Source organism: Moschus berezovskii, chromosome 1, assembly GCF_049115385.1.
Source record: "Moschus berezovskii isolate FMDL1 chromosome 1, NW_MosBer_1.0, whole genome shotgun sequence".
NCBI classification, from domain to species: Eukaryota; Metazoa; Chordata; class Mammalia; order Artiodactyla; family Moschidae; genus Moschus; species Moschus berezovskii.
The window spans coordinates 149600705-149627646 of NC_142460.1; the positions used below are offsets into that span (position 1 = coordinate 149600705).

Below are 26942 nucleotides of genomic sequence, written 5' to 3' on the forward strand. Positions count from 1 at the left end.
GACTCTGTACGTGTGTATAGACGGGTGTGTGTGTGTAGGTGTGTGTATGCTTAAATTAAGAGAATTAGGGTAGTTGTTAAAATATGATAGAATTCTTTATTTTCCCCTTTCTGTCCTTGGAGCTGGGTGTTTGAAGGAGGAACCCTACATTTTCCAGCAACCAGCAAGCTTTTTGTATTGACAAAAGTATTGACATACTTTTTATTTAAAAGCAACTAGAGCAAAACACCCCCTAAAGCAAACCAAGGCCACCCCACCCCCTATCATCTGTGGAGCAAGGCACCAAGTTCCATTTGGGTACCACTTGGCAGGGGCTTCTCTTTCATCCTTCTCCTCACCGCCCCTGCCGGCGGGATGTGACCAGGACTGCGGGTCTCGGGGTGCCAGCGAGGAGCCGCCCGCCCGCCCCAAGAGAGGAGGAGGCTCCGGCCTGGGAGCCGCCCCCTCTCGCCGCTGGAGAACAAACGGGATATTCAGCAGTGGCCTGCGGCTGCCAGAGCAACTCCTCAGGGGACATCCAGCGGCGAGGCGGACTACACCGTAATCGCCTCTAGAAACGCGCCCCGGCCCCGCCTGCCGCGCACACCCAGCTACCTGGGCTGCACCGCGGCGGCGCGCGCGAGCGAGCGGGAGAAGCCGGGCTGCGGGGCGCGCCGGGGCGGGAGCCCGGGCGGCTGCGGAGCGCGCGGGGCTCCGGGGTGCGCGCCGGGGCGGGGCAGCCCCGAGCGTCTCCACCAGCCATGAGGGGCGCGGGCGCTTGGGCCCGGCTCTGCCTGCTGCTGGTCGCCGCCGCCCAGCACTCGCGGCCGCAGCCCTCGGAGAGGTAACGCGACCCCCATCCGCACCCCTCTCCTCCTCTCTCCCTTCCCCTCGCCTGCTGCTTGGCTTTACCCCGTCCGCTTTGGGGCGCCGGGGGACCCACGCGCCACCAGGACACGGGACGGCGCCCGTCGTCGGGGCTCGCTCCTGCGCCCCCAGTTTCGCCCGCTGGACGGCCCTGCAGCTGGCCAGCCACCACGTGGTAGGGGCTTAACCTGCGCTGCGTCTGCTCTGCCCGCAGCTTTATGCGGGTGCAAAGAAGCACTGGGGCCCAAATGTGTGAACTTTGGTTTACTTCTGTTTTCTTCCCTGGAGAGGCTTTGCCCAGAGGCTTAAGCCTACGGAAAAGCCCGAGTTGCCCGGCGCCTGGGAGCAGCTCTTGGAAAGTTAACTCTTGACCAACCTCTGAGCTGCCGGATGGCTCCAGGACATGGGGTGGGGGACTCGTCCAATGGCCAACTTTGGCATCTCCTTTTCCACCTCCATCACCATCAACCTCCCTTTTCAGTGGGAGGCTCTGCCAATGGCCAACTATTTTCCAAAGCGGGGAGAATTAGGCATCTCTCTTAATCTAGGAAATTAAAACTTTTCCACATTAACTAATTACTTGTCTATCTTTAAACCCATGCACTTCACAGAGCCTATCTCTCACCCTTTCTCTCTCACTCCCCCCCGTTATATTTTCTATTTACCGTTTTCCAGTGACATCTTATCACTTGATAAGGACTTGATTGCATATGGTTGGTGGATGGATAGATCGGTAGATTGATCTTGTTATATGGTGTTACTATGGTGGAGATAATTGTAGCTGAACTGAATGTTTTATTAGGCTATAATTTAAATACTCTAAGAGCTAGTAAGTATTTCAAATTCCCTATATGATGCAGGCACTTAACAGTATTCATTTTATCCCTATTAATAAACTACATCTTTCTGAAATTGACAGTGAATTGTTAGGCTCTGTTTCAGATTTCTTTCCCTCTCTTATTTTCCCAGACCTGTTTTCACATGTGGCGGCATTCTTACCGGAGAGTCTGGATTTATTGGCAGCGAAGGTTTTCCTGGAGTGTACCCTCCCAATAGCAAATGTACCTGGAAAATCACAGTAAGCCGTTTTTAAAAGAGTATTCTCCAAAAATGAATATTGGAAACAGTGGAAGAGCTGCTGCTTTTTTCTTCTGGTGACAGAATTTGGGTTGGGGGTAAATGTCTGAAATAGTGAAATGTTGGCTTTGCCTCAACTATTTGGGAGATTTGTAATAGAACTGGTGGTAATGTCCTGCGTTAACAATTAGAAAGGGCTCGAGATAATGCTTGGAGGGATAAATTCTTAAAGCAGATGTGTTTTCTGAAAACCCAGTTGGACTCAGCTGGATTTCATGGATTCAGAATGAAGGCTATTTTCAGGCAAAGGCCCCTTGTGAAGACTTTTAGGAGCTATTTATTGCTTGTGCCTTTCATAAATGTCTCCCAGTGGTGAATAGAAAATCAAAGGTAGTCCTCACCTCTGACTACTTTATATCCATTGGAGGGCAGTTAGGCAAAAGCAAAAGCAAAAAAAAAAATCCTATTAATGTCTCTGACTTAAAACCACCCCTAAAGGGACTTCCCTGGTGGTCTAGTGGCTAAGACTCTGAGTTTCCAATGCAGAGGGCAAGGGTTTGATCCCTGTTGGGGGAAGTTCCACATGCTGCAACTAAAAATTAGCATGCTGCAGCTAAAAAGGATCCCACAACACAGGATCCTGCATGCTGCAGCTAAGACCTGGCATAGACAAATAAATATTTAAAAAATTAAATGATTGTTCTCACAGATGCATTTGGGGGGAATGGATATTTTTAAAAACCCACCACTAAAGGCAATCTAAAATAGAGAATAATAGTAACTTAGTGGGGAAAAGGGCTTCCCTTGTGGCTCAGCTGGTAAAGAATCTGCCTGCAATGTGGAAGACCAGGGTTTGATCCCGGGGTTGGGAAGATTCCCTGGAGAAGGGAACAGCTACCCACTTCAGTATTCTGGAGTGAAGAATTCCATAATTAATGGGGTCGAAAAAAGTCAGACAGGACTGAGGAACTTTTACTTTCACTTTCATGGGGGAAAATTCCTAAATATCAGACAAAAACTAACAGAACACCCAGGCTGGTTAGTAATAGCATAGATTAAGTTAAGTCAAGATAAAAAGTCAGATTTAGAGACAGCTAGCTTAAAAAAATAAGCCTGGATTTAGTCAACTAGACTAAGTCATCTTTCCAGTCAGCACAGTAATGACTGTTATCTTCTGTATTTTTTCATTTTAGGGAAGTTGTTTAATAATTGAACACATTAGTTCACTGAAAGCTTCATTCAATGTCAGCCATGAATTATGATTTTTTAAAGTAGATACCTCTTGTTGAGCACTTATTGTGTGCTAGAAGTTAACAGGCATAATTTTACTGAATCTTTGAAATCACTGTGAGAAAGTACAATTATTCCCATATTATAGATGAGGAAACTCATTGTTAGTGTTGGCGAGACAGAGGAGGGTGTCCAGTGAAAGTTCTCCTTGACAAACTAGGGTGCTCTAGAGAGCCCCGACTACCCCATTCTTATGTATGGGGGAGGGAAGTATTAATGGATGCTGCATATGGATACAAAGCAAAGGTGAGGTAGGTGGGCTCACATTTCTTCACTCATAAGCTGTGTGATGGGTTTGTCTTCTTTAAACCTCAAGATTGTTGTAAAGACAACATGAGATGGTACATATAAAGCTCTTGGGCTGAGTGCCTGGGATATAAGTGGGATATAAGTGCTGACTCAGACAGTATAAGTGGTGACTCAGACGGTAAAGCATCTGCTTGCAATGAGGGAGACCTGGGTTTGATCCCTGGGTTGGGAAGATCCCCTGGAGAAGGGCAATCCACTCCAGTACTATTGCCTGGAAAATCCCATGGACAGAGGAGCCTGGTAGCTACAGTCCATGGAATCACAAAGAGTCGGACACGACTGAGTGACTTCACTTTCACTAAGTATTAGCCAGCACTGTTATCCTTTGTTGCTGGTATTCACTCATCTTTCCTTCTGACCCACAGGCAACGTGGCAGATCACTGCCACCCACTTAGTATATTGGCTCAGCTGGGCTTGGCATCAGCTTAAAGCAGCTCATTTTTGATGGAACAATCAATGTTGTCATGTACCTTTAGGAAATTTTTGTACTTCGATATAATCTTGTTGGGGAGATTCTGTGTGAGTTAGGACTAGGTCAGCTCCAGTTAAAGGGATCCAAAGTAACAGTAGCTCAACCAGAAGCTTGGGTTTCCCTGGTGGCTCCGTGGTAAAGAATCCGCATGTCAATGCAGGAGATGCAGGTTCGATCCTTGGGTTGGGAAGATCCCCTGGAGAAGGGAATGGCAATCCATGCCAGTATTCTTGTCTGGGAAATCCTGTGGACAGAGGAGCCTGGCGTGCTACAGTCCATGGGGTTGCAAAGAGTTGGACACAACTTAGCAACTAGAGGAACAACAAAACCAGAAGCTTGGCTGTCTCTTACGTGAAGGGATCTGGAGGTAGACAATCCAGAATTGGTGTGGCTGCTTCAAATCATTAGTAACTCAGTATCCACTCAGCTGTGAGCTCGAGTTCCAGCCATCAGGTAGGTACATGGTCTAGCCAGCAAAAAGGAAGCGAAGAAGGGCACAGATCCTCCCTTTAAGGACATCGTGCAGAATTACATGCACCTCGCTGTTCACATCACATTTGCCAGTTATTAATGACATGGCCCCTACTAGCTGCAAGGAAGCCCTGAAATGAAGGCTTCTTGTCAGGAATCTGTGTGCTCCGCTAAAATCCAGAAGTCTTCTTTTGAATAAACGTCTTCTATCAACTGTGGAAAGAAGGGAAAACAAGCAGACGACAGGCAGTCTCTGTGACATATTTATTTGTGGTTTGCCTAGGCTGCCCGAATTAATGTTCAAAAGTTGAGTAACAAATGCCAGCCTTTTTAGAAAAATATATATTTTTAGAAAGCATAGGTAATGTACAAGAAAAGACGGCACAATTTGTTTTTCTAGTGAAAAGCTTTATAGTTTTCACTCTTAGCTGGTTGATTCTATTTCAAGTGGCTGCCACTTGTTTGTTTGCATGTGAGTAGCACCAAGAGCTTCCAGAGGAGCCCAGCACATCCTCCTGGTTATAATTGTACCCTCAGCAGAATGTTCACAAAGGCCGTGGATGCTCTCAAGGTTATAGTTTGGTGGTATCTTCTTTTCTTCACATTTCACAAGGAAAAGAACTGCATCATTGGTAAAAATCTTTACAGTTCTTCCTCATGGACCTCTGGTGTGTCAGGGTAGCTAAAAGGAGCTCCCTAGCTTCTGTGTATCCCTGGGTTGATAAAAGAAGGAAAACTGTGGTTGGGCTATAGTTTGTAGAAGCTTGTAGCCCTAAGGTCTATTATTCATTCAACAAATGTATGTTGGGTCTTGGATACCACTGGAGTTATGGTGAACAAGCTCCTTGCCCTCATGCAGCTCGCATCCTAGTTTGGAGAGATGAGGCAATTAACTTTTAAACAAACAAGTAAATAAGAAAATATTTAAATATTTCTTATTCAAATAAGTAAATAAGTAGTGATGAATGAATTATAGAAATATAGTGGATACTACTTCACACTCATTAGAATGGCTGCTATAAAACATAGAAAATAACAAGTGTTGGCAAAGAAGTGGAGACATTGGAACCCTTGTGCATTGTTGGTAGGAATATAAAATTATGCAGCTGCTGTGGAAAACAATGGGACACTTTCTCAAGAAATTAAGCATAGAATTATAATATTACCCAGAAATTCCACATCAGGGTGTATACCGAAAAGAAGTAAAAGCTGGAATTTGAACAGATATTTATATGTCCGTGTTCTTGGCCACATTATTCATAATAGCCAAAAGGTAGAAGCAACCCAGGTATCTATCTGCAGATGAATGAACAAACAAAATGTGGTATACAGAGGAATATTCAGCTTTAAATATTAAAAGAAATTCTGACACATGCTACAACATGGGTAAACCTTGAAGACATTATGCTAAGTGAAATAAGCCAGTCACAGAAGGACAAATATTGTATGATTCTTTTAACATGGGGACAGAGTAGTCGGAATCAGAGAAAGGAAGTAGAATGGTTGTCTTCTCAGGCTGGGGAGTAGAGGAAAGGTGTTAGTATTTAATGGATATAGAGGTTCAGTTGGGAGGGATAAGAAGGTTCTGGAGATGGATGTTGGTGATGAGTGTACCACAATGTGAATGTTCTTAATGCTACTGAGCTGTACACTTACAGTAATGGCGAACACGGGTACATTTTATGTTATGTATATTTTACCAAGATGAAAATTATTTTTAAAATAAAATAAGGGAATTTCCTCGTGGCTCAGTGGTTAGGATGCTACACTTCCATTGCTGAGGGTGCAGGTTCAGTCCCTGGTCAGGGAAATAAGATTCTGTAAGCTGCATGGCACAGTCAAAAAATAATAATAATAATAAAAATAGAGCAGTGGAGTATTAGATCATAATTGAATAATTCACTTACATGAAATATTCAGAAAAGGCAAATCCTTAGAGACAAAGAGTAGTATTGATTAGTGCTTGCCTGCGGCAAGGGATAGGTAGATATGGGATTTAACAGTTAATGGTCATGAGGGATCTCAAGAAGGTGGAAATAGTCTAAAACTGACCTATGGCGGTGGTTGTACAACTTGGTATTTTCACTAAAAGTGCACTTAAACAGACATAACCTAGTGGTGGAATAGCAGGAGCAATGAATAAGGTGATCAGGAAAGGCCACTCTGAGGAGGTGACATTTGAACTGAGGCCTGAGTGATAAGGAGTCAGCCATGCGAAGGTCTGGGGAAGACCATTTTAGGCAGAGGGACCAGCAAGCATTGGTACAAAGGCCCTGAGATTCAAAGAAGCTAGACTTGTCTGAAGAACAACCAGAAGATCAGTGTGGCAGGGAACAGAATGACCAAAGGGGATGATTAGAGAAGAAGTTAAAAAGGTGAGCAGGGCCTTGCAGGCCACGGTGAAGAGGTTGAATTTTTTGAGTAGGAAGCTACCAAAGAATCTTAAGCAAAGGAGTGAGATGATCTGATTTTTTTTTTTTAAGATTTTTTTTTCTTTGATGTGGACCATTTTTAAAGTCTTTATTGAATTTGTTATAATATCGTTTCTGTTTTATGTTTTGGTCTTTTATCCTCCAGGCATGTGGGATCTCAGCTCGCTAACCAGGGATTGAACTCGCACACCTGAATTGGAAGGCAAAATCTTAACCCCTGGACTGTCAGGGAAATCCTGAGATGATTTGATTTGAAAAGATGATTCTGGCTGCTGTGTGGAAGATGAGTGGTAGGGAGCTAAGAGTAGAAGCCAGGAGACCCATTAGGAAGCTCTGTGGTCTCCAGGAGAGAGAAGGTGGTAGAATGGACAAGGGTAGTTACCAAGGAGATGAAGAAATATGGAGCCTTCTGCCTAAAGCAGTTGTCTTAGAGGTTCTGAATGCAGCAAGGGTAGAGTGTACCAGCCAAGAGGCCTGATGCTCCAGGCTTTCTCTGGACCCTTCCTTGTCAGCTGCTCCAGACAGGGCTGTGTTCTGGTATAGCCTCAATCAAGGCAGTCTGTTAAAGGCTTTCTGAAAGCCAGTGGATCCAATCTACCTTCCAGCTCCTGTAGTCAGTAAACTGAGGAGTTCCCACTAGTGATTCAATATCATAGAGACCCCTCAAGATGGAAGAGTCTCAGAGTGCCCTCAAACTCAAGTTCCCATAGCTAGAAATATCCCACCTCTCACCCCTCATCTGCCTCCCAGTCCATTCTTCTAAACTGGAGATGTGTCCCAGCAAGGTGGCTTTCACCATCTAATCCTTGTCATGAAACTGTGTCTTACCATTGGGGGTTGGAGAAAGTCTGATGTTAATGTCTGTATCCTTTGAGAAAGGTGAAGGCTAGTTAGTGGTCACAAGCAAACTTTCTAGCCATTTGTATTGGACTTTCTGATATGAAAGTTCAGTTTGCAGAGTGGAAATTTATATTTGTCCTTAAAATATAGTACTTAAAAGAATCCATTGGTATTCTGTGGACAGCTGCACTGTCTAAATGCACAATCAACATTGGCTATTTAAATTTAAACTTAATTAAATTTAAGTTACAAATTTTAAATCCAGTTCCTTGGAACGTCTCCGGTGGTCCAGTGGCTAAGACTGTGCACGCCCAATGCAGGGGATCCAGGTTCGATACCTGGTCAGGGAACTAGGTCCCAGATGCCACAACTAAAGATCCTGCATACCACAACTAAGACCCAGCATGGCCAAATAAAACTTTTAAAAATCCCAGTTCCTCAGTCATATTTCAAATGCTCAGTGGCCACATGTAGATGGCAGTCACCATATTAGACAGTATTTAATATGAATATGTCCATCATCACAAAAAGTTCTTTTGGACGGTGCTGTTGTAGAAAACGTTCAAGGTTTTTTTTTTATAATTGGAATGTAGTTCCTTTACAACATTGTGTTCAGTTCTGCTGTATAGCAAGTGAATTAGCTATATCCCCACCCTCTTAGACCTCCCTTCCAACCCCCCCGCATCGACTACCCACCCTTCTAGGTCATCACAGAGCACCGAGCTATGGTCTCTGTTTGGCACAGCAGCTTCCTGCTAGATACTTGTTTACACATGATAGTGTATATATGTCAATGCTACTGTCTCAATTTTTCCCACCCTCTCCCTTGCTTGCTGCGTCCACATGTCCATTCTCTAAGTCTGCGTCTGCATTCCTGCCCTGCAGATAGGTTCATCAGTACTGTTTTTCTAGATTTCATATATATGCAGTATGACCCTCACAACTCAAAAAGACACATGTGCTCCAGTGTTCATTGCAGCACTATTTACAATATCCAGGACATGGAAGCAACCTAGATGTCCATTGATGAATGGATAAAGAAGATGTAGTGCATATATATATATATATACTGGAATATTACTCAGCCTTAAAAAGGGAAGAAATTGAGTCAGTCATAGTGGTGTGGATGAACCTAGAGCCTCTCATATGGAGTGGTTAGTATTCAGTTCAGTTCAGTCGCTCAGACATGTCCGACTCTTTGCGACCCCATGAACTGCAGCACGCCAGGCCTCCCTGTCCATCACCAACCCCCAGAGTCCACCCAAACCCATGTCCATTGAGTCGGTGATGACATCCAACCATGTTATCCTCTGTCGTCCCCTTCTCCTTCTGCTCTCAATCTTTCTCAGCATCAGGGTCTTTTCAAATGAGTCAGCTCATCGCATCAGGTGGCCAAAATATTGGAGTTTCAGCTTCAACATCAGTCCTTCCAATGAACACCCAGGACTGATCTCCTTTAGGATGGACTGGTTGGATCTCCTTGCAGTCCAAGGGACTCTCAAGAGTCTTCTCCAACACCACAGTTCAAAAGCATCAGTTCTTCGGTGATCAGCTTTCTTTATAGTCCAACTTTCACATCCATATGTGACCACTGGGAAATCCATAGCCTTGACTAGATGGACCTTGGTTGACAAAGTAATGTCTCTGCTTTTTAATATGCTGTCTAGGTTGGTCATAACTTTACTACCAGGGAGTAAGCGTCTTTTAATTTCATGGCTGCAATCACCATCTTCAGTGATTTTGGAGCCCAGAAAAATAAAGTCAGCCCCTGTTTCCACTGTTTCCCCATCTATTTGCCATGAAGTGATGGGATTGGATGCCATGATCTTAGTTTTCTGAATGTTGAGCTTTAAGCCAACCTTTTCACTCTCCTCTTTCACTTTCATCAAGAGGCTTTTGAGTTCCTCTTCACTTTCTGCCATAAGGGTGGTGTCATCTGCATATCTGAGGTTATTGATATTTCTCCCAGCAATCTTGATTCCAGCTTGTGCTTCCTCCAGCCCAAGCGTTTCTCATGATGCACTCTGCATATAAGTTAAATAAGCAAGGTGACAATATACAACCTTGACGTACTCCTTTTCCTATTTGGAATCAGTCTGTTGTTCCATGTCCAGTTCTAACCGTTGCTTCCTGACCTGTGTATAGGTTTCTCAGGAGGCAGGTCAGGTAGTCTGGTATTCCCATCTCTTGAATAATTTTCCACAGTTTATTGTGATCCACACAGTCAAAGGTGTTGGTGTAGTCAATAAAGCAGAAATAGATGTTTTTCTGGAACTCTCTTGCTTTTTTGATGATCCAGCGGATGTTGGCAGTTTGGTCTCTGGTGCCTCTGCCTTTTCTAAAACCTGCTTGAACATCTGGAAGTTCACGGTTCACATATTGCTGAAGCCTGGCTTTGAGAATTTTAAACATCACTTTACTAGCGTGTGAAATGAGTTAGTATTAGGTTTTACTAATTAATTTTGTTAAGTGTGTTCTAAAAAATGTTCAAATCAGTTTTGCAGAGTGTGTTAATAAAAAAGAGATCAAATCAGAGAATTTGAGGATTAAGAAATTTTAAAATACTTTGTTATCAGTGATGGGGTTAAGATTTTCTTAGTTTCCTTTATGAGCTGATGTTCACTACTGTGACCTAAGGAGTGTCTGCATAAAATACTAAGCCTGCATACATAGGGGTGGTCAGGAGTTAAGTATGATTTGACAGCTGAAGGATGTCTAATTTTTAGAAAATGGTGGCTGGTCTTCTAAACAGGCCTGGAAGGACATGATTGGGTTGAGGCAAAAGTCATCCAAAGTGACTGAAGGATAAGAACTATTAATAGTAACTGCGCCTGTGTCAGGCCTGGCAGCATGAAGTGAAGCTCCACTTACTGACATATCACCACGCGGACTTCTCTATTATAGTGGTCCTTGTCCTGGGCACGCATGCCCAGAGGGGCAGGACTGTGCTGGAGACAGTCCTGCCGGAGATCTGCCCCCCATCCAAAAGTCAGGAAGAGTGGACCATTGTCAACAAGAGCACAGCCAGTGGGATATGGCTTACTGCTACACTGGCAAGGCACATTTACGAAGAGCCCCGTAAGCATGGTTCTAGGTGCTGGAGACACGCAGATGAATACGTGGGAAATGTGAGCATGGCGGTCTGGGCAGCCTGGGATGATGTGTTTCCCGGGCCCTGAGTGGGAAGGGAGGTAAAACCCAACAGGCACCTTGACTTCTTGATTCCAGAGGCACAAAGATCACCATTCTATTGGTGGTTTCCTTATAAATTTGTTGCTAACTTGGCACATCACCAATTCTTCTGAACCTTGATAGTCTCATCCATAACTTGTTCATTTTTCAGTCTCATAGTAGAACTAGAAATTCATAGTGATGATTTGAAACAGTTTTTTTAAAATAAGAAGACCATACATAGGTAGCAAAATAATACCTTGCAAAAGCAGTTCTACTCAGAGTTTGACTTGGGCTGCATGTAGTATGGCCAGCTAAGTGGAACCAGCTGAACCTTTGTTTATAGCAACTATGCAAATTAGAGGAAACTTGAAGCCTAGAACCTTCTGGGAACTCTCCTCTACTAGGTATGTAGAAATTGTTATTTTAAATTGGTTCCTGACGTTAAAACTAAATATTGCATCTGAATTGCTGTTATTATCTAAAGAAATAGCAGTTGGTATGCAGATGTCAGTGAAAATTATTCTGTCCTTACATTTAAAAATGGGCATCATTAACAGTTTTTAAAAATGAAATAATTCATGTATGTGGTCCTATTGTTATAAATCATCATTGAAATTGCAAGGCATTTATTTTTGATTTATATCTCTTCTTTAGTTCCAGTTTTTTTTAAAGGCACTGAAATTAGAGAGCAGATTATTGAAGGTTTCAGATATTATTTTTGGCAGAAATCTGGCTTAGGAAAAAAAACAGCTAACATTTGAGCAGTTTAAAATTTGGTACTGGAGGTTCCTTTAACTCTGAAGTAAGTAATGTAGGCTGATCAGAAAGTCACAGACCTATGCCAGAAATGGGAGGAGAGTTCCAGCAATGAATAGAGTCAGTCCCATTTAAGCTGAAAGTATGTGGCAAAATTTTCTTTGTTTAGCTAATTCACACAGAAGAAAAAAGGCATCAATTGTCATATGTAGATCTTCAGGTTCCCCAAGTAATGTCACTTTGATAACTACCTTTTTTCTTCTATTCAACAGCAATTAAATATACTAGTTATTATGTAGGTCACAGATCTAAAATAATAACATGTAGTTATTATTATTATCATCTGCATCATATTCCATGATGTCAGTGGATACATGTTGTTATGTCCATTTCACAAATGGTGAAACTGAGGTCTAAAGCATTTGTATCTTTACAAATATCCCTGAAAATGGCATGAAAAGACTAGCACATTTCTAACCTGGTGATACAAATGCACTCCTATGCCCTTCTATAACAAATAAACAAGCATTCGTTCAATGCTTGTTGAGCATCTACTATGTACTGAGCATTGGGTGGGGTCCTGGGAAGACCTAGTTTCTATCCTTAGGGAGTTTATAATCTGGTAGGGAGTAGGAAATGGCAACCCACTCCAGTGTTCTTGCCTGGAGAATCCCAGGGTTGGGGGAGCCTGGTGGGCTGCCGTCTGTGGGGTCACACGGAGTCGGACACGACTGAAGCGACTTAGCAGCAGCAGGGAGTAGTTAGGGTTTCCTGGTGGCTCAGTGGTAAAGAATCCACCTGCCAGTGCAGGAGATCTGGGTTCGATCCCTGGGTTGGGAAGAGCTGGAGAAGGAAATGGCAACCCACTCCACTATTCTTGCCTGGGAAATCCCATGGACAGAGGAGCCTGGTGGGCTGCAGTCCATGGAATTGCCAAAGAGTCAAACACGACTTAGCAACTAAACAACAACAGGGAATAGTTAGATAGGAAAATCAAGGACTTCCCTGATGGTCCACTGGTCTACTTGCCAATGCAGGGGACACCAGTTCAATCCTTGATCTGGGAATATCCTACATGCTGAGGGGCAACTAAGTCCATGCACCACAACAACTGAGCCCGAGCCCTAGAGCCTGTGAATTGCAAAGACTGAAGCCCGTGAGCCCTAGAACTAGTGCTTCACAACAAGAGAAGTCTCCACAATGAGTAGCCCCTGCTTGCTGCAACTAGAGAAGGCCTTCATGCAGCAACAAAGACCCAGTGCAGCCAAAAATAAATGGATAAAATTTTAAAAACATAAACACCTTAAAATAGAAAACCAATAGCAATTCTGTTGTGTAAATAATTATGCTGCTCACTGTAAGTATAGTTTTAAGTATTGATAATGCACGGAGATCCAACCAGTCCATCCTAAAGGAGATCAGTCCTGAATATTCATTGGACGGACTGATGGTAAAGCTGAAACTCCAATACTTTGGCCACCTCATGCGACGAGTTGACTCACTGGAAAAGACTCTGATGCTGGGAAGGATTGGGGGAAGGAGGAGAAGGGGATGACAGAGAATGAGATGGCTGGATGGCATCACCGACTCGATGGACATGAGTTTGAGTGAACTCTGGGAGTTGGTGATGGACAAGGAGGCCTGGCGTGCTGTGATTCATGGGGTCGCAGAGAGTTGGACACGACTGAGCGACTGAACTGAACTGAATGTGGAATAAGGCTTATGAGATTTTAAAAATTATTGAAGGTTTTAGATGATTTAAATGAAAATAGTTCTTACCTCATGCAAAGAGTAAAAGGTGCTATGACTCATTTTACCTCTTTGCTGCTCTGGGACTTGAGAAATTGTTATATGCCCTTTGTTTGACAGCACAGGGCTGTTCCACAGCACATGCCTTGATATTTCTAAGTATGCCTAACAAACAATGATGTATAGGCATTCCCGTACCATGGGGGGATTTTGTTACTAATGTGTGTTAAAGTCATCATACGGAATACATCCTCCAAAAGCTTGATTAAATTTAAATGGCATTCACATTTAGTTTAAAGAAATGATAGACTGAAAATTTGATTGAGATGTACCTCCTCCCAATAACCTTCATATGGCTTCATGAAAATAAAGCAGGGGTGGGTCATGGAATTTCATGGAAATTGATACATATAGTGATTATTTATTAAGATTAGCACTAGGTATATAATTTGAGAAAACAAATAGGGAATTTAGACAGGAACTCAACATTTCAGTCCCTTAATTATACTGAAGGCTATAGCAAGGAGTTCTAAAATTACTGTAATTATTATTTGCCTGGCATAACCACAGCAGGACAGATAGGGGAATGGAATTTTGGCCTTCAACAAATATTTCCTGGCTTTAAACTACATGTAGGATTTAGAGTTAAATAGAGATTTAAATTCCAGTCTTAACTGTGGGGTTTGTCTTAATGTACATATACATTGGTTGGACTAGGCTTCATTATTTCAGCTGGCTGAGTAGTAATTTAACCCAGTGCTTGACTTAATATTATTTATATCTAATTCCTTAGTAAAGATGAGTACAGTTAACAGAAATGTCTCATACCAAACTTGATTATATGAACAAGAAAAGAGCCATAGCTGCTTGTTGTTTGTTTCTTAATTAGGAGAGAGTCATTCAGAAACTTTGTCGTGTCCAACTCAGTTGTGTCTTGGACTGTAACCTGCCAGGCTTCTCCGTCCATAATATTTCCCAGGGAAGAATACTGGAGTGGGTTGCCATGGCCTTCTCCAGGGGATCTTCCCAACCCAGGGATTGAACCTGCATCTCCTGCATTGCACCTTCAATTGTCCCAGTGAGGTTTCAGTTGATAAAACACTGGAAGAATTAAAATGTTTTTCTTGCTGCCTTCCATCCTTGTGAGAAGGAGGGAGGAATATAGATCCTAAATAAATAAGCCAAGTAGATGACGTTTTCCCACTGGGGCCTCAGTCCAGTTTTTCTAAATTTGTTTCTTTTCCTGTTTGCTTTTAAGGGCTTCTGTTGCTTGTTTTTGTTTTTTCTTTGCTCTCTCACATGGAAATCAAATATGTTTTTGTTGATTGACAACATGATGTTTTATTAATGTGCTTATTTGTCCTGCCTGTATTTTTAGCGCTCGGTGAAGGCAGATGCCTTAGAAAGGGCTTAATGAATAGAGAAGGAAATGAGAGACCATGAAAATGAACCCTTTGGGTATTTTTTCTAAAAAGGATTCTCTTTAATAATTTATTAGTGACAAAAAGTCATTTTTCTGAAATATTGCTGTAATAGAGCACAAATATAGCAATCTAAAACTCTCTATTAAAAAGCTGTCTAATGAGAAAGCATTTAAGAGGTAAAACACCCAGAAGTGATTTTAAATATTTTATTATTAAGAAGACTGGTGGGATGACCCGGAGGGAGGATATGGGGAGGAAGGAGGTGGGAGGGGGGTTCAAGAAGGGGAACACATGTACATCCGGGGCGGATTAATGTCAATGTATGGCAAAACCAATCAATATAATATTGTAAAGTAATTAGCCTCCAATAAAAAATAATAATAATAATAATAAAAAAGACTGATGGAGTTACTTTTCCAGAGTTCCCTTTCTCAGAGTTCAATTTATGATATGGAATTACAGGCAAATTTGAATTATTCCAAAAATTTTGTGGATTCCTTGCAATTGGAATGGGCTGCTTTGGAGTGGTATTTCTCCTGGAGTGGGTTGCCATGCCCTCCTCCACAGGATTTTCTCGACCCAGGGACCGAACCGGAGTCTCCTGCATTACAGGAGGATTCTTTACTGACTGAGCCACCAGGGAAGCCCTTGAACTTACACACCCATCCCTTATAATTTAGCAACTTTATCAACAGTGGCAATGGCACTTTGGGGGTACTCTTGAATTTCTTACTCTAGGAACTTGGGAGAATAGAAGGGTTTTCTTCAGTTACATTATTTCTTAGATCATAAGAGTTAATGTGGCAGGCCTCTGGAAAACCAGTATGCTGCTGCTGCTGCTAAGTCGCTTCAGTCGTGTCCGACTGTGTGACCCTGTAGACGGCAGCCCACCAGGCTCCCCCGTCCCTGGGATTCTCCAGGCAAGAACACTGGAGTGGGTTGCCATTTCCTTCCCCAGTGCATGGAAGTGAAAAGTGAAAGTGAGGTCGCTCAGCTGTGTCCGACTCTTAGCAACCCCATGGACTACAGCACACCAGGCTCCTCCATCCATGGGATTTTCCGGGCAAGAGTACCGGAGTGGGGTGCCATTGCCTTCTACAGGAAAACCAGTATAAATATCTGAAAATAAATGGGACACCCATAGACATGTGGGGAGTTGCAATTAAAGCAGGACAAGTCCCCCCGCTAAGTGTCACCTCTCTCTCACCACCTCTCCCACACACTGCTGAGCATGACACATAATAAAACAGTGTTTGCCAACGTGTGGAGGGAGGGGGAGACCTTTGACTCACAGACCAGCTGTTCTGTGGACCAGGCTGAGAAGAAGCACAGGCAAGCCAATGGAGATTGGATTGCTGTTTACTGCTCCCAGAAAGGAGTTGATATTGTTACTGACTAGGGTTCTTGGCCTTTCTTAATGAATGGAGACTGATAAGAGGCCAGATAAGAAATTCAGGCAAGGCTTCTTTGGGGTCCCTGCTGCAGCAGAGGGGAGTGAAAACAAGTAACATGTTCCCTTGCTCATACCCTGAGGAGGGGAGAGCTGGTTCCTCATATGGGGTGAGGGTAGGGGTGTGTCCTGGGGTTGGATCAGAGGGGTGGCTTAGGTGGTTGGCCCACCCCTGAGGTGGTGTTGAGTGCAGGGGTCATTCGCAGTACCCTGTTTTTGCTCCTGGCTCTTCAGAAGTGGCAGTTGGGTATTTGGTCTCTTTGTATCTTGTTGTCTAGAATTTGCCCCAACTGCACATGTGCATGGTTATTTTTAGTCCTTTAAAATTTCTTTGTATTTTGTTGATGGAGGAGATGTTTTTCCAGGTACAGGCACTGCAGCAAAAGGTCTGAAGTCTCGGCCTGTCTCAGTGGGGGTCTGATGGAGGTCTGACCCAGATTCCTAAAAGCCCGGGCTATGACTGATCTTCTCTGAAGAAAGCATACTTCATGACAATTTAAAGTACCTACCAGAGATCAGGTGCTGGGCTGGGCACAGAGACTGTAATGATTTTAAAACCATGTCCCAGAACAGAGCTTGGGATAATAAGGAAGAGTCAGTAGTCTGGGAGATGTCCAGGAAATGAATCACGCTAACACATTGTGACAGGGTTCATGGTGGAACTTTGTGAGTATGGCATTATCCAGTAACTGGAAGAAAGGGCATTGGCAAGTCATACTGAAATATCATTCAGCCATTTGCTAGGAATGTGATGCAGTTTCCAGAACTTTCCAAAGTTGGTTATCATGGCCAGACCTGCCTCATAAGGGTAGTGTGAGGATTGAAGGAGGTAGTAGATGAAAGGCCGTTGGCACAGCGCTTGATGCAAGAAAGTACTCAATAAATGTTTTTTTTTTCACCCTCTCTTCCAGGGTTGTAATAAGGCATAAAAGTGTGGTGTTTGTGTAGAATTTGTCTGCAAGCCAATGCATTTCAAACTGGTTGGTAATCCCTTTGGGGCATGGCTAGCTCCCACTGGAAATATCCATTCCTACTCACTATGTCCTTTCTTCGCTTAAAATATGGTCTTTCATAAGACTTTGTCAACAGAAGCGCTTCCAAACCTTCCCTGATTCTCTTCAAGCCATGGGCCCTCAACCAACCACCCCCATCCCACATCACCTGAGAATGCCCTTTAACTTTTTTTTTTTAATTAATTTATTTTTAATTGAAGGATAATTGCTTTACAGAATTTTGTTGTTTTCTGTCAAACCTCAGCATGAATCAGCCGTAGGTTTACATATATCCCCTCCCTTTTGAACCTCCCTCCCATCTCCCTCCCCATCCCACCCCTCTTGGTTGATACAGGGCCCCTGTTTGAGTTTCCTGAGACAAACAGCAAATTCCCGTTGGCTCTCTATTTTACATATGGTAATGTCAGTTTCCATGTTACTCTCCCCATATATCTCACCCTCTCCTCCTCTCTCCCCAATGTCCATAAGTCTGTTTTCTATGTCTGGTTCTCCATTGCTGCCCTGCAAATAAATTCATCAGTACCATCTGTCTAGATTCCATATATGTGCATTGCTGCTAGTCGCGTCAGTCGTGTCCGACTCTGTGCAACCCCACAGACGCAGCCCACCAGGCTCCCGTCCCTGGGATTCTCTAGGCAAGAACACTAGAGTGGGTTGCCATTTCCCTCTCCAGTGCATGAAAGTGAAAAGTGAAAGTGAAGTTGCTCAGTCCTGTCCGACTTCGCGACCCCATGGACTGTAGCCTACCAGGCTCCTCTGTCCATGGGATTTTCCAGGCAAGAGTACTGGAGTGGGGTGCCATCGCCTTCTCTCAATATATGTATGCGTTAGTATATTATATTTATCTTTCTCTTTCTGACTTAATTCACTCTGTATAATAGGCTCTAGCGTCTTCCACCTCATTAGAATGGACTCAAGTGTGTTCCTTTTTTGGCTGAGTAATATTCCATTGGTTATGTGTGCCAAAACTTCTTTATCCATCTGTCAATGGACATATAAGTTGCTTCCATGTCCTATTGGAGAAGACTCTTGAGAGTCCCTTGGACTGCAAGAAGATCCAACCAGTCCATCCTAAAGGAGATCAGTCCTGGGAGTTCATTGGAAGGACTGATGCTAAAGCTGAAACTCCAATACTTTGGCCACCTCATGCGAAGAATTGACTCATTGGAAAAGACCCTAATGCTGGGAAGGATTGGGGGCAGGAGGAGAAGGGGACAACAGAGGATGAGATGGCTGGATGGCATCACCGACTCGACGGACATGGGTTTGGGTAGACTCTGGCAGTTGGTGATGGACAGGGAGGCCTGGCGTGCTGTGATTCATGGGGTCACAAAGAGTCAGACACGACTGAGTGACTGAACTGAACTGAACTGTTGTGGTGGTGAATCTCCAATGATGACCTTTAAATAACCTCACCTTCTGGTATTGACGCCTTTTCCTAGTCCCTCCAAACGTTGAATATTGACTGACCTGATGAAAAAAATAGAATGAGGCAAAAGTGACGCTCCATGACTTCTGGAGTTAGAGCATAAGCAATCTTAAAGCTTTTGTCTTAGTCTCTGAAAGCATGAACTCTGGGGGAAGCTAACTGCCATGTAAGGACTACCATGCTGTGAGGAAGCCCAAGCTAGCCCTGTAGCAAGGCTTCATGGAGAGGGAGAGAAACATGCTCAGACAACCGCCAGCTGTTCCAGTATTCTGAGCTAGGATGTCAGACATTTGAGTGGAAAAGCCATCTTGGGGGACCAGCCTAGTTAAGCCTTCAGATGACTTAATCCCTAGCAGAGAACTGATAGTAATTGCATGAGATAATTCAAGTGAGAACCACCCAGCTGAGACCAGTGAATTCACAAGACCATAAGAAATGGGTACATGAAGGAATCTGCCTGCCAGTGCAGGAGTTGAAGGTTTGATCCCTGGATTTGGAAGAACTTCTGGAGGAGGAAATGGCCACCCACTCCAGTATTCTTGCCTGGGAAATCCCATGGACAGAGGAGCCCCGAGGGCTACAGTCCATGTGGTTACAAAGAGTCAGACACGACTTAGCGACTAAACGATAACAACACACTGCTATATTTAAAATAGATAACCAACAAGGACCTACTATAAAATAACAATAAATAAAATTTTTCAAATTTTAACTGTTAATGTTTTTGGCATTGTGCTTTGTACCGTTTATTAAATAAAAATTTTAGAATAAAAATAAAATTTTTCAAGAAAGAAATGAGTACATTGTTGTTTCAAGTCATCAAATTTTGGGGTTGTAACAGTTACTTACTAGCTGTATGAGGTTGAGTTTGGGATTTGTTAGTGTCCTCCATGCCCCAGTTTCCTTATCTATAAACTATGGCTACTAACACTCCCTACCTCATAGGATCATTTTGAACATAAAGTTAGCTATTGCACGTATAGTGTTAAGAACAGTGGTAAATACTAAAATACTGTTAGCATGTTGTAAATACTAAAACAAAGATATTATTCAGTCAGGAAATATTTACTGAATGTTTAGTATGTGTCAAGCCTTGTTTTATGTTCTGAAGATACAGTACTGAAGGTTCTTGCATTGATGGTGTTTACTTTCTGGGGGGAAAGAGAGAGACAATAAAATAGATCACTGATTGTAGGATGGGAATGGGTACAATGAAAAGAGTCAAAGAAGATGATGTAATAGAGATTGATGCTGATGATGTGACATTTGAGCTGAAACCTGAATGATGCAAAGCATTTCCCCACTTATGGTCCCTGAGGAAATGGTGAGGTCATCACTACTCTGAATGCAGATGACTTGGTATGTGGCATTCAGCAACTTCTGAGGTTTCTTGTCCTTTGTGAATATGAAATATCTTCCAGATGATTATGAGTGCAAAGGCCTTACTCACGAATTAAGGTTAGCTCCTGTGGAGAGAGTAGTGGATTTGGTTTGCTTCTTTGTCTATTTATGTTTAAGTTGTTTGGTGTTTACTTTAGAAAGCTGTTTTAGAATGTAGGGAGGGTGGAGCTTAAGGGTCAGTTTTTGTGAGTAGTGTTGCCTTGGGTCCCAGGTGAAACAGTGGGATGCAGAATGGGAGGTAGGTATTCTCATCATCCCAGCTCACAAGTTTCTGCAACCTTTGGGGGGTGGGGAGTGCAGAATCTTAGGAGCATCAGGAAATAGTACCCTTGAAATAGATAGAGGCTTCCTCTTTATCGGCCTGTTCAGAGGACTTGGATGGCACATCAGTCACCAGGAACGTTCTGTTTATCCATTTGTCTTGAGAAGGGACACTTGGGTTATTTCCACCTTTTGGCAGTTTTGAATAATGCTGCAGTGAAGATGGATGTACAAGTGCTGTTTGAGTCCCTGCTTTTAATCCCTTTGGGCATACCCCTAGGAGTGGAATTGCAGGATCACGTGGTAATTCTCGGCTTTTTCAGGAGCCATCAATTTGTTTTCCTGGAGAAGGAAATAGAAACCCACTTCAGTATTCTTGCCTGGAAAATCCCGCAGACAGAGGAGCCTGGCGGGCTACAGTTCATGGGATTGCAGCGTCGGACACACTTGGTGACTAAGCATGCACACACACAACTTATTTTCCAGCAGTAAGAGAAGAAAGACCTGTGAATACTATCACTAGGGAGCCAGACTGCTTTGTGGGCCTGTGTAGATATCCCTTTGGGATACTCCAAAACAACTGAGATTTTAGGGGGGATTCTGGCACAGTCATCAAGTTAATATGAACCTGCACCACTGTTTTCAGGAATTACAGTTAAGCATGTATTGTTTAGGGGACACATGTATGTAGCAGAAAAAATTTTTTTAGAGCAAGAGGTTTATCAGAAGCCAGGCAGCTAATATAAGAGCTGTCTAATATACTTGTTTTTATTATTGTAATTGTGAGTTACAGTTTTAATGAACTTGCTTTATTATTCTCCAAAAGTCTTATATATATTTATCCATATAAGTCTTAGCAATACATATATTGTTTCATTCCTTGCATCATTGTATCTAGGGATTACAGTGGTGTAGAGACAATTTATAGAGACAAATCTTAGCTATTTATATATCTGAAAATAATGAAACTGTATTTCTTATTAGAGAAATGAATCATAGATTATTAAGTCAGAAAGGAGTTCCCAGTTAACATTCCTGGCTGTCTCTCTGCCCCGCAGTGAAGACTGGAATCTACTTCCTCTGTGACCCCATAGCATCCGGGGAATATCTGTATTACAGCACTGATCACTGATCACCTGTTTACTAATCTGTCTTCTGTACTAAACCGCAAAGCTCTTGAGGATGAGATCCTTGTTTTAGTTTTCTGTTCTAGTAAACGTAGTGCTTGACACATGCAGTAGTAGCTGAGTGAAAGAATGAATGTGAGTGAACAGATTCAGTGACCAAACCTGAGTTTAGGCAGAACAGCACGGAAGCTGCAGATCCCTGCAGAAGAGTATCTGTTTATTGCCAAAGATCTCTGGGGAAGGAGACGATCTGAAGATGTCCATAATCTGCAGAATGCTGCTGCTGAAAGAAATGTTCCCTTCCTCCATCCTCCCTTGCGTCTAGCTGTGTTACACATGGGTGCTGTTTGCACTTCCCCCAGGGTTCGTGCATTATAAGTCACTGTATGATTGTACCGGGTGACTGCCAGTCAGTTTGCATATCAGTGACATGAGCGGAACATCACACCCTGTGGATTGAGTGTTGATCTCCGAATGTTTACTTTCCTTGCCAGCGTGGGTGAACAGTCTTAGATGCATCATGGAGAGAAGCTCTTCCGTGCCTTCTGTTCCACTGTGCAGTGTTGGTATAGGTGTACTCGTGTATGTATTCATTTGGTATAGGCGACAGTACAATCGGCACTATTCGTGTTGACTTTCAAAGCTGCAGCTTTACATCTACAACCATTTGGGACTGGAATCTGTAAATAGTAAAACAGAGAAATCAATGAACAGCTAATATAAATTAAGAGTATATTCTACTAGCTTTGGGAAAACACTTTGGGAAAAATGTTATTGACTTTTCAAGCCAGTCAATCCTACAAAAATGTGAGTGCTATAGAGATGAATGAAATAGATTAGATTATAGTGTCCTTTTAACATTTGTAGAATTGTCTGGTGAATGAGTGTTTATAACATCCAGTCACAACATCTTAAGTGTTATATTTAAGTTTACATATTTCATTCCATTTACGCCATACATCTTTTGGGGAAAAAAAGTCATTTGAGGGGAATTCTTCACATCTTGTGAGGATGAATTAACAGTTAAATTGTCATCTTGTTGATGATGATACTTTCTGGCTGATTTCACACTTCCCTAAGATATGTATTTAGTGATCCTGGGGACCTTTATAAAGGGAACAGACATGGAGGCTTCTGTTGCAAATCCAGGCAACAGGAAACAAGATTTTTCTTTCCACTAGGTGTTATTTTGTGAGCTGTGATAAAGACACAAGATGCAGCATCTGTTAGGGACACAACAGGGAACAATGCTGGTATGGAAATTGATGAAATTATTTTATTTGATTTATGCAAAAAATATTTACTGAGCACTGTGTTCCAGGTGGACTTCTCTGGTGACTCAGTGATAAAGAATCCACGTGCCAACGCAGGAGATGCCAGTTGGATCCCTGGGTCGGAAAGATCTCCTGGAGAAGGAAATGGCAACCCACTCCAGTACTCTTGCCTAGAAAATTCCATGGGTAGAGGAGCCTGGCAGGCTACAGTCCTTGGGATCGCAGAGTCATACACAACTGAGCGACTAAAGAACAACAACAACTGTGTTCCAGGCACTGTTTGGGCACCAGGGATACATCAAGGAACCTGGCAGACAGAGCTTCTTGCCCTCGAGGAGCTTTGCATGCCTGGCATGTGCTGGGAGCAGTGAAGAGGCCTGTGGTATGAACCAAGGGAAGGGGAGCAGATGCTGAGGTCAGACAGGGAATTGAAAGTGTGAAAGTTTGCTCAGTCGTGTCTGACTCTTTGTGACCCCGTGGACTGTAGCCTGCCAGGCTCCTCTGTCCATGTAATTCTCCAAGCAAGAATACTGGCGTGGATAGCCCTTCCCTTCTCCAGGGGATCTTCCTAACCCAGGTCTCCCACAATGCAGGTGGATTCTTTATCATCTGAGCCACCAGGAGATCATATAAGGCCTGGAGACCAGTGTAAGCAAGGTAGTCTTATCAATCAGAGCCTCCATAGTAAACAGCACATTCAAAAGATGATGATGATGGGGGGTGAGTGTTGTTTACAAAGAAGATGTTTAAAAAGGTTAGGGAAGCCTTGAGGACAGAGATATTACTAGAACACAGGAGTCAACCCACGATGACCTCAGAAAGAAACAGGGAAGTTAACATCCCGATCTCTATTTTCTGTTTCCTGTTGGGGCTTCCCATGGCTCCAGCACCCTGAAAACAATGGTTGATACACAGATCCAGGTCAATCACCCAGGAAAGGGAATAGGGTGGAGATGGGAAGAGAATGGAACCAGAGGGGCCAATGGAAGGCATTGGACATGGGGAGCCTGTATCAGCAGTCTCCAGGGAAACAGGACCAGTAGGAGCTAGATAAACATATGCACACATACAAACATATGCATATGTGTATATAAATATGCAAAATCTATGTGTATATATGGACTTCCCAGTTGGCTCAGTGGGTAAGGAATCTGTCTGCAATGCAGGGGACACAGGAGACGAGGGTTCTATCCTTGGGTTGGAAAGATCCTCTGGAGAAGGAAATGGTAACCCACTCCAGTATTCTTGCCAGGAAAATCCCATGGACAGAGGAGCCTGGTGGGCTACAGTCCTTAGGGTCACAAAGAGTTGGACATGGCTAAAGTGACTTGGCATGCACACATACTTATATACATCCATATATACATGTGCTGTACTGTGTTTCGTAGCTCAGTTGTCCATTGCAACCCCATGGACCACAGCCTGCCAGGCTCCTTTGTCCATGGGGATTCTCCAGGCAAGAATACTGGAGTCAGTTGCCATGCCCTTTTCCAGAAGATCTTCCCAAGCTAGGGATCAAATTCAGGTCTCCCGTATTGCAGGTGGATTTTTTATCATCTGAGCCACCAGGGAAGCTCAAGAATACTGGAGAGGGTGGCCTATCCTTTCTCCAGGGGACCTTCCCAATTCAGGACTCGAACTGGGATCTCCTGCATTGCAGGTGGATTCTTTTCCAGCTGAACTACCAGGGAAGCCCCTCGTATATACATCAGTTCAGTTCAGTTCAGTCGCTCAGTCGTGACCGACTCTTTGTGACCCCATGAATCACAGCACGCCAGGCCTCCCTGTCCATCACCAACTCCCAGAGTTCACTCAAACTCACGTCCATCGAGTCAGTGATGCCATCCAGCCATCTCATTCTCTGTCATCCTCTTCTCCTCCCACCCCCAATCCTTCCCAGCATCAGAGTCTTTTCCAGTGAGTCAACTCATCACATGAGTTGGCCAAAGTATTGGAGTTTCAGCTTTAGCATCAGTCCTTCCAATAAACAAACTGGATCGATCTCCTTTAGAATGGACTGGTTGAATCTCCTTGCAGTACAAGGGACTCTCAAGAGTCTTCTCCAGCACCACAGTTCAAAAGCATCAATTCTTCGGTGATCAGCTTTCTTCACAGTCCAACTCTCACATCCATACATGACCACGGGAAAAACCATAGCCTTGACTAGACGGACCTTGGTTAGCAAAGTAATGTCTCTGCTTTTTAATATACTATCTAGGTTGGTCATAACTTTCCTTCCAAGGAGTAAGCGTCTTTTAATTTCATGGCTGCAGTCAGCATCCGATTTTGGAGCCCAAGAAAACAAAGTCTGACACTGTTTCCACTGTTTCCCCATCTATTTCCCATGAAGTGATGGGACCAGATGCCATGATCTTTGTTTTCTGAATGTTGAGCTTCAAGCCAACCTTTTCACTCTCCTCTTTCACTTTCATCAAGAGGCTTTTGAGTTCCTCTTCACTTTGTGCCATAAGGGTAGTGTCATCTGCATATCTGAGGTTATTGATATTTCTCTTGGCAATCTTAATTCCAGCTTGTGCTTCTTCCAGCCCAGTGTTTCTCATGATGTACTCTGCATATGAGTTAAATAAGCAGGGTGACAATATACAACCTTGACGTACTCCTTTTCCTATTTGGAACCAGTCTGTTGTTCCATGTCCAGTTCTAACTGTAGCTTCCTGATCTGCATACAGGTTTCTCAAGAGGCAGATCAGGTGGTCTGGTATTCCCATCTCTTTCAGAATTTTCCACAGTTTATTGTGATCCACACAAACGCTTTGGCATAGTCAATGAAGCAGAAATAGATGTTTTTCTGGAACTCTCTTGCTTTTTTGATGATCCAGTGGATGTTGGCAGTTTGATCTCTGCTTCCTCTGCCTTTTCTAAAACCTGCTTGAACATCTGGAAGTTCACGGTTCACATATTGCTGAAGCCTGGCTTGGAGAATTTTGAGCATGACTTTACTAGCGTGTGAGATGAGTGCAATTGTGTGGTAGTTTGAGCATTCTTTGGCATTGCCTTTCTTTGGGATTGGAATGAAGACTGACCTTTTCCAGTCCTGTGGCCACTGCTGAGTTTTCCAAATTTGCTGGCATATTGAGTGCAACACTTTCACAGCATCATCTTTCAGGATTTGAAATAGCTCAACTGGAATTCCATCACCTCCACTAGCTTCGTTCGTAGTGATGCTTTCTAGGGCCCACTTGACTTCACATTCCAAGATGTCTGGCTCTAGGTCAGTGATCACACCATCTTGATTATCTTGGTCGTGAAGATCTTTTTTGTACAGTTCTTCTGTGTATTCTTGCCACCTGTTAATACCTTCTGCTTCTGTTAGGTCCACACCATTTCTGTCCTTTATCGAGCCCATCTTTGCATGAAATGTTCCCTTGGTATGTCTAATTTTCTTGAAGAGATCTCTTGTTTTTCCTATTCTGTTATTTTCCTCTATTTCTTTGCATTGATCGCTGAGGAAGGCTTTCTTATCTCTCCTTGCTATTCTTTGGAACTCTGCATTCAGATGCTTATATCTTTCCTTTTCTCCTTTGCTTTTCATATATAAATATGTACATATAAATATATATACACATGTACATACACACATATACTGATACGCGTGTGTGTGTGCTCAGTCGCTCTGTCGTGTCCAATTCTGCAATGTTATGGAGTGAAGCCCGCCAGGCTCCCTGTCCGTGGAATTTTCCAGGCAAGAATATGAAGTGGGTTGCCATTTCCTCCTTCAGGGGATCTTCCCTATCCAGGGATCAAACCCAAGTCTCGTGTCTCCTGCATTGGCAGGCAGGTTCTTTACCACTGCGCCACAAAAGTACATATGTAAAGAGATTTGTTTCAAGGAATCAACTTGTGTGATTGTGGAGGCTGGCCAATCTGAAATTTGTAATGCAGGTCAGCAGGCTAGCGTTTGTCAGTCGGGGTCGAAGATGTTGCATTCCTGAAGCAGAGTTCTCTCTACCTCAAGAAAACCTCAGTTTTGCTCTTAAGGCTCTTCAGCTGATTAGATGAGGCCCACCCACATTATCAAGGTAATCCTTATTTAAAGTGAAGTGATTGTAGGAACTTCAGTGGTAAAGAATCCACCTTGCAGGGGACTCAAGTTCAATCCCTGGACCGGGAATTAAGATCTCACAT

The 26942-nt window shown here is 43.3% G+C and overlaps 1 protein-coding gene across 1 annotated transcript in view; it reads left to right on the forward strand.

Moving 5' to 3' along the window:
• The first annotated feature begins 459 nt into the window (after positions 1 to 459).
• Positions 460 to 26942, forward strand: part of PCOLCE2 (procollagen C-endopeptidase enhancer 2) — a 90770-nt gene continuing 64287 nt past the window's right edge. Inside the window, exons 1-2 of the mRNA XM_055412312.2 lie at positions 460 to 823; positions 1816 to 1924. Of these exons, the coding sequence (XP_055268287.2) occupies positions 741 to 823; positions 1816 to 1924 (192 nt within the window). The 5' untranslated portion in view covers positions 460 to 740. The remainder of the gene's footprint in view (positions 824 to 1815; positions 1925 to 26942) is intronic.